This window comes from Solea senegalensis, linkage group LG15 (assembly GCF_019176455.1).
Source record: "Solea senegalensis isolate Sse05_10M linkage group LG15, IFAPA_SoseM_1, whole genome shotgun sequence".
NCBI classification, from domain to species: domain Eukaryota; kingdom Metazoa; phylum Chordata; class Actinopteri; order Pleuronectiformes; family Soleidae; genus Solea; species Solea senegalensis.
This window is the reverse complement of record NC_058035.1, coordinates 16652495-16660788: the sequence shown is the minus strand read 5'-3', so window position 1 is coordinate 16660788 and position 8294 is coordinate 16652495. Positions and strand designations below refer to the sequence as shown.

The 8294-nt window shown below is 37.8% G+C and overlaps 1 protein-coding gene across 1 annotated transcript; it reads right to left on the bottom strand.

Annotated features, from left to right (window-relative positions):
* Positions 1 to 1493: 1493 nt before the first annotated feature.
* Positions 1494 to 6587, bottom strand: LOC122781551 (vasoactive intestinal peptide). The gene is made up of 6 exons (XM_044045279.1): positions 6466 to 6587; positions 5420 to 5524; positions 5051 to 5155; positions 4278 to 4403; positions 3300 to 3411; positions 1494 to 3170 (listed from the first exon to the last, which is right to left on the bottom strand). Coding segments are annotated over exons 1-6 (459 nt in total). The 5' UTR covers positions 6468 to 6587; the 3' UTR covers positions 1494 to 3161.
* Between the last annotated feature and the right edge of the window lie 1707 nt (positions 6588 to 8294).

Here is an 8294-nt window from a genome sequence, read left to right as displayed (position 1 = left end):
AATTGTTCACAACTTGGCTCCATCTCCACTCAAAGATTTCGTCCACCGGACCTCAGATACGGCTACTGGAGTGACCAGAGGTACCATTAGAGGGCAGTGTAGTGTCCCAAAATGTAAGACAGCTTTCGCCCAATCTGCTTTTTCTTCAAAGGCTGTGAAACAGTGGAACAAGCTCCCATCTTGAATTCACTCACTTCATTTGCAAGAGAAGCAAAAACATGGTTTTTAGATAACCAGAGATGTACACATCTGTGATTTAAGTGATTTATTGAGATTATTGATACGTGATTGACAATGAAGGTTGCACCTTATCTGAATGTTAGTTGTGTGTTGAGTTGTGCTTTTTTAGATCATATCAGTATGTATGCTGTAGGTTTGATAGTGATAGATAATGTATTTGAATGGTGTAACTTGCACTATATATATCTTTCACTTTGACCCCTCCCCCCTAGGACTACAGATGGAAATTAGCTACTAAACTACAGTCTGGTACAAGCATCTCTGCTGTTTTATGTATAATGTAATTGTACACTGTCCTGATAAATAAAATGAAATGAAAACATCTTAAGAAGTCACAAGACTTGACAACAATTGGGTTATTACACAAATATTATTATTATTATTATTATTTTTATGTCTCTGAAGTGGAATCAGCATGACATAGCATCTACCACTGGGAATGAGGACAGACATCTGAAGCATGTACAGCGAGTGATATTTATTAAGTGTATTTTTATTTTCTTGCGATAATCTGAACAGAATATTCTTTAAGAGTTATTATTTTTTGTTTATATAGTTGCCGCTTGTATTGTCTATGTGGGTGTAAAATTAAGATAACCAAAAATTCCATAGTCAAAGATGAAGGAGGTATTTTAATCCCATGGCACTCATGGTAAATTGCAGTGGAAATAATACACAGCATCTTATATAGACATTGTGTGTGTGTGTGTGTTTATAGGTCAGATATTCAGGCTCTAAAGAATGTGTTTTTTTCATCTTTTTAAGTTTGTGAGTCAAAGTTCTGATTCATTTTATATCACCTTTTTAGAAGTGACATGAAGTAGCAATGTGTGACGTATTTCCAAAGTTCACGAATTCAATCCGATTTAAAACATTTTGAGTACTTTTGTGCCGAAAAAAAGGACATAAGACACACTATATTGCACATTCTTATACCCTCTGTATATGTTTTAACGTAGTCATGGAAAAAAGCAACCCAAATGCTCTGTGTTCTCAGGGTTAAGGAAACATATACTGTTCTCATGTCACTGAACTTCATATATACGTCCGCTGATACAAATAAGGAAGAAATGAAGGTAACTGGCAGAAGAAATGCCATCAATTAAAAAAGTAGAGTGCGACAATAGAATAGTCTATAGTGCTTCTTAGAGAAACTGGGGGGGGGGGGGTTATTACAATATTGCAATCCTGTGCACTTTAGATGCAAAACTGTCATAAGACATCAAACAATGAGTCAGACAAAACAACTCAGCTTTGAAAAATAAACCAGCATCTTTTATTTAATGAGTGGTGAACATCACTATATGCACTACAGGCAGGTCTATGCACATTTATAACATCTTTGCTCTACATATTGAATAGTATAAAGTGATTAAATGCATTTATGTCCATTTAAAATGTGTTCCCCATTCTCCTCGTCTTGTTTTCTCTGTTTTGTCGTCATCACTCAGCACTTATTATTGCGCCATTGGAAATTAATGGGACTGTTAACTGTTAGATTTGGATTTACAATGGTCTGGTGGAGGTTGTTTACTCTTATTGCCCCATGTGTATCAGTACAATAAATCCACTTAATATCACCATCCAAAGGAATCAGTCCAATTTTACACGATAATGACCATATATGTAGATGGGTCAATAGAATTAAAATAATAAGTAAATAAGCAGTGATTTTACTGTCAACCAATAACGCCGGAGTTCTGTATTGAAAGCTGAAACATTTCCTTAACATATAATAAAATAAAAAGGGTCTTTTGGAATTGAATTGTCTCATCAAATGTGAGTCGAATAAACATTTCCATTGATGCCACTTAAAATGAATAGAACAAGATAGTGACGAGTTAATGGAACACGTCCTATTCCAGTGAAATTCAGTGGGACAGTTTTCCCAATGAACATGACTGTTCTAATGTTCAACGGGTCAAATGTTTGAATTAAAGTCTATGGGACACATTTTACTTCAAAGTAATAGGTCAGAATTTCCTTTAAAACGTAATTTGGCAAAATTGTTCCACTGAAAGTTTCATCATTTTATGCAATCATGTCTTACTGTCTTATTAAAAATAAATGGGGCAATAGTTTCAAAGCAGTTCTTCTTCTGAAAGCTACTATAGCAGTCATTACAGATGATTTAGAGAAGTGCCTTTGATAATGAAAACTCATAATGAGCTCATTTCATTAGTCAATCTGAAGTAACAAATGAATGAAAATGAATGGGACTGCTTTTCTATCAAAAGTAAATCTGAGGTTAAATGTTCAACTTAATATAGATTTTACTCTGATTTTAAACAAATATTCTATTTCAATTTAAAGTTTCTAGTGCAATATTTATCTTGAAACTCATTGTGACAAATATAACATTAAATACTTCATTTGACTTTACTTTCCCTGAAGGTGTGGACGTCTTCTTATTCTCCATTCAACACAAACCGAGCAAGTGGTGGCTGCATGAAAAGAACATAAAAGAAGATCCACTGAAAATCAATGGGGATATTGAAAGTTCTGGTCTAAGCACACTACTGACATTCAATGGGCCAAAGGTTTAATAGAACTTGTTTTGCTTTTCATCTATTGTTGCTAGGTGCCATCTTCACTCATGGATTGACCAAACTGCACGTGGACACACATGTTGCTCGGTGCAGCCCCAAAAAGTCTCTGGGCAATAAAATGTAAGTGATTAGTACTTTCTGTGTGTGTGTGTGTGTGTGTATATACTGTACATATACTGTGTAAAAATGTACCGCATGTATGGATAGATAGATAACCACATTGGAGAACACATCATCATCATCATCATGGGTTGGTTTGACTTTGACTGCTGTCCTTTGGAATAATACTGTGTTGTTGTTGTTGTTGTTGTTTTTTGAATGGGCAATTTCATGAGGATGAGTTGAGGTATTTACTTAAGCACAGGCTCCTCCTCAAAGTGGCTGCAGGAAAAAAAAAACAGGGAGAGGGAAGAAGAAAGAGAGAAAGACGTGTTGAACAAGTGCACTCTCATTTAAGACGTCAATATGTCGTTATGTTGTGTATGAGTGTGCATGCATGTCAGCACCTACCAGAGGAAAGTTGTTTAGGAGGTGATCTACGTTGATGTCGTCGTAGTTCTCCTGGAAAGTGTTGGGATCATCCCTGGATTCCTCTGGGTCACTGGCGCCAGGATCTTCTAGGCTGTGTGCAAATACAGACGTGCAGTTTTATTCCAAAGTGTTGTTCTGTGACACAATCAGGGAAAATTATAACGTGGCACCTCACAAATGAACTGTTTTTTTTAACCTAAATAACTGATTCCTATGTGTTCAGACTTACACATACATTACAATGTACTGTGCATTTGCATTCTCATGCACGGAAATCACACAGCTGATGGAGTTGCACTTATTTTTGGTTCATGAATTTGCTTTCAGGATACATGTGGGGTGTTTTTTGTCTGGTTAAATCTTTGGAAATGTGTGGATCAACAGAATCTCAGAAAGCAGCAGCAACCAGATGTGAGTGAGTAAAGGCTGCTGCTGCTGTACACACTGGTTCATCAGATATCATCATGTCCCATTAAAAACCCTAGCACCTCTTAAAGGGGCTTTACGTAAGATATGTAACAAGCAGTCTGCAATCCAAATTAAAAATATGTGACTTGTTTTTTACCTCCTTCCTCTTTCTCTCCAGAGACTTTATTTTGAGGATTCATTCCCACACAAACCAAATTACTCATATAAGAAGCACTACACTTATATACCCCATAACCATAAAGAGAATTTGAAATTGTGAATAAACTGGTTGTTCCATCATCGTCAGTGAAACCAATATTTACATTTAACAAGTTTATTTAATCTCTGATGACTGGAAAATAATTAGCTTTTTTCATCTTCACTGAAAATCCAACACATTTTTACTATGGTATTTTCGGTGACTCCAAATGATTACAGAGGTGTTTTCTTGCAATGTTACATTCACTAAGTCTTTTTTCTGTTTTCTTTTACATATACAGACAGCTTATGTATATGGAACAGCATGAAAGGTGGAGCATTCATTCCTACCTTCTCTTTCCAGTTAAGACTGAGTTCAGGTATTTCTTGACGGCCATCTGTTTGCGGAAGCGGCTGTAATTGTCTGTGAAGATGGCGTCTGAGTGACGCTTCACTGGCTCCTCCATCAGCTCATCACTGGACAGAACAAAGAGAAGAATGAAAGTGTCACCACAGGTCAGAGGGCAGCAGGTGTCAGTGCAGCTCAGGGTCTGTGATTCATTGTGTGTGTGTGCGTCCCTCCTGGCTGTGTAACAAACATGTAACGATGCAGTGTAATGGCATAAATTAACCTTTAAAAATGTTTATTCAATTACAAAATGCCTCATCAAGCCGGTCGAGTTCTTTCATTGTAAATGTCAGAGGTTCTTTGTGTGTAACATAAAAGAAAAAAAAGTTGACCTGTGTCTATAGAGAATATTACATTTTACTCTGCACAACATGCACGATTACAAAAGTTACAACATCTTTTGACAAGTATATCTTATATTATCAAGGGTTTTTTATTCCTAAAGTATATAATCTACACTTGTATTGTTGTCTCCTGCCAATCATATTTACTTTACTTCAACACCATATTCCAACTATGCTTATCACTTACTTTAAGGTGGAGTTGATTTCATAATTCTAGAACCAAGCTGAATAAATATACTTTATTTACCATATACCAATAAACAAATGACTACCCGACATCCTTTTACTATTGATCCAAAGGTGAAATTCAGCCTCCTCCTCTATCGCCACCCGCCCGCCTGCAACAGCAGCAGCTCTCCGCTCAAACGTACCTGACCCGCTTCCCGATCAGAGACTCCAGGTACCTCCGCGCTGACAGTTGCCCCAGGAGTTTGCTGTATCCACTGGTGAAGAGACCGTCCGCGTGTCTCGTCGGTCTGCACAGCATCACATGACACATGATCAATGTCTGAGCTCATTTGACAGATTCAAAGTCAAAGAAAATCAACATGCAGCCACGCCTGCATCATTTGTGGACATAACTCAAGAGCCTTTCACTTAATCATTTTAGTGTGAGTAAAATCAACTCCATCAACAGGCCTAACAGCCAATTTATGGTAATAATTAATGATCAGAAATTTAGAAGTTCTAGTTCCAATACTCAGTGGGTTTACATGGAAGGAAAACAAGCTTCCTCTCACCTCATAGATGTGTATGGCAGACTCAGAGTCCGGGAGTACAACACACTGCACAGGGCTATGAAGAGAAGCAGCTGGGGGCCGGTCCGTTGTAACATCGCTTTACACCTGAGGATGGAAACGGTGTCGGGTTATTTTCTCCTTGACCTGAACACAGTACCACTCCACTCTCCTTCTCTACAGTCTGAAAGTTTTATTCGTGGTCTTAAATTGCAAAAAAAGTAACCCCTTCATTCGAAAATTGTGATCAGTGGGATCCAATGCGTAATTACGCGCGGCACTGTCCAAACGAAAAAGGTAGACATACATTTAAGCTGTTCATGTTCCCACTTAAAGATGTTGGTTTTGGGCAGCACTTGTTGATTTATTGTGATTTCGGACAGAAGAAAGAAAGGAAACTCGCAGAATCCACTGCGTAATTACGCGCTGCGCTGCACAGGACACAATACTATGATGTTGCATTATGTCGATGCAGCTGTGTTGTTCGTCTCAGTTAAAAACAAACACAGTTATACATTGAAGCAAGACATTCCACAGCCAAATTAAGAATGCATTATTTACATTTCTGTAAATTCATCTCACCTGCGCGTGCGTCTTTCCTGGTGAAAATCTTAACCAATCCAACTCTCATTTACTTAACAAGACACAACATTTTACCCACGAAGCTCTGCCATTATGTTTTTCCTTGATAAACACGTTCATTTATTGTGAATTCTAACAGATGAAAGGAAAGGATCTCGCGAAATATAATGCGTAATTACGCATAGTGCGAGGATTTGAGTTAAACAGACCCACCTTAACCTAACAATGTAAACTCTGCAGTTTAATTGCCACGTGCAGCTCAATATATACATATAAATATATATATTTATATATATTTAAATGTGTTTTTCTTTTACATAAAACGCAGAAGAACCTTTTGGGTAAGTGTTCTCCAAAACCTGGCAGGAGTGCGCAATGACGAGATGTTATAAGAAAATAAACGGAGACAATTGAGAACGCGCTGTCTAACAGAAATCTTCAGTTTCTATGATCAAATGAAATCTTACATGTGCTTTGGAGAAAGTTGTCTGCGTTTGGATCTTTCCTCTGCGCGCTCTCCAAAGTCCTGATCTCGCGCTGGTGTTGTAATGTCCACGCTGTTGATCCGATGATTTCTGACAGATGCGTCTTTCTGTTCGTGCTTTGCTCCGCTCCGGTTTTATACACCTGGATGATTCTCACGAAGCAGGAGGGGACATCCGATTCAATAAGGGGCCCGAGACGTCAGGCTGCTGCTTTCGTCATTGGTCTTGCTCATGCTCGTAACCAAACAGACATGTTTAAATTGCTGGGAAGGTTTCTCTTTTTTTTCGTTTTCTTCCAATTAATTGTGGGAATAACACATTTATATGCCACGGTTGACGCCGTTGACTCATCCGATCATTTTCCCTGGACTCATCTCACTTCAAACATGCGGTCAGAGGGAGCCAGGAAAATAGGAAGTGACAATTAGAAGGAAATATACATTAAATGAAAAAAGATGATGAGACTAGAAGTTAACTGCAAAGTTTCCTGCAGGTCTGCTGTAGAACATTGGCGAATAAAGGAAAAGAAGAGGGAAGTTCAAGGCTGTCCTTTAAAGATTAAAGAAATAAATTATCCACATAAATAAAAGACCAGGCTTTTTAAAAGCTGTTATACTAACAAATTCTTCTTTATTCTACTTTAACACATACTATTTCATCAGAGAGCTACAACTGTCATATTTCTGGAGGAAAATTAGTACATTAGGTTCAAAAAGGTTGATCATATGCTTCTGCTTTGACTACGAATATATATTCAGCAAAATGTTTTGCTGAATATAGACCTCAAATAACACAAGCCCTGCCTTAAATGCACCGCAGAACAAATACTGGGCTCACTGAGCGAACAGATAACAGCTGCCGCTAAACTGGATATATAGAGCATCACAAAACCTAAAAAGCCTCAATACCCCTTTGAAAACTGTCACAACCAGAGCAGAAGAAAAATGACGGCCTGCAGTGGAGATAAATATCAATATAGATGTCTCAAAACAGAGAGGAAGTTGACCACAGAAATGCCAGTGTGAGTGTTTTTCTTCTGAACAGGGAAACAACATGGGAAACTTAGCTATTGGTGGATATTTAACATGTAAAAAGTTTTTTTATAGTCTATATCCGTTACCTGGTTGTTAGCCACAAAGCTCTGTTGTTATGTTGTTCCTTGACAAACAGGTTGATTTATTGTGAATTATTGTGACTGGAACTGGCAAAATGCGTGTCATTTACACACAGCGTGAGGATTTATAACTTAATAATGTATCACAATCACAAACCAAACTGTGTGGCTGAAAACAGAGAGGAAGCTCCTCTTATCGTGTGGAAATTCTCTGTTTCTGCTCTCAAACAAACTCACCCTCACCACGTGAAAATCAACCAAATATGCACAATGTTTATAAAGAACGAGACAGATAGTGGGACAGTTATGTACGTGTATGTATTTGTCCATGAGCACAGTGTTAACCACACCCCTGCAATGTTTTGAACAGTTTTAAATGGTACAGGTCGCTGTTGTTCATATTTTACATATATCACCGTCATATTTTCCAATGTGCAGCTTTAATGCTTTAACCCAACTTGTCTCATGGTATTTTTGTTGTTATTGGACTGAAAATATGTTTTTGTTGACTTGATTTTATGCTTTTTATGCTGCAATGACTGCAAATGCATATACCACAATCTTGTTATCAGAACACCTGCTGCTGCCATTTATATCCATATCTTTACTCCACAGTAGTGAGCGCACAGAGTGTCTATCTGATGGTGCTGAAGACTGAATAAAAACATGTGGATCCTGCACGTTACCACTTTAGAGA

What these genes read in the sequence shown, in the direction of transcription:
- LOC122781551 (XM_044045279.1), bottom strand. An exon ending in CTGCCATACACATCTATGAG is followed by an intron (nt 5,156 to 5,419) that starts GTGAGAGGAAGC and finishes GATGCTGTGCAG; the next exon opens with ACCGACGAGACACGCGGACG. An exon ending in CTGATCGGGAAGCGGGTCAG is followed by an intron (nt 4,404 to 5,050) that starts GTACGTTTGAGC and finishes TGTTCTGTCCAG; the next exon opens with TGATGAGCTGATGGAGGAGC.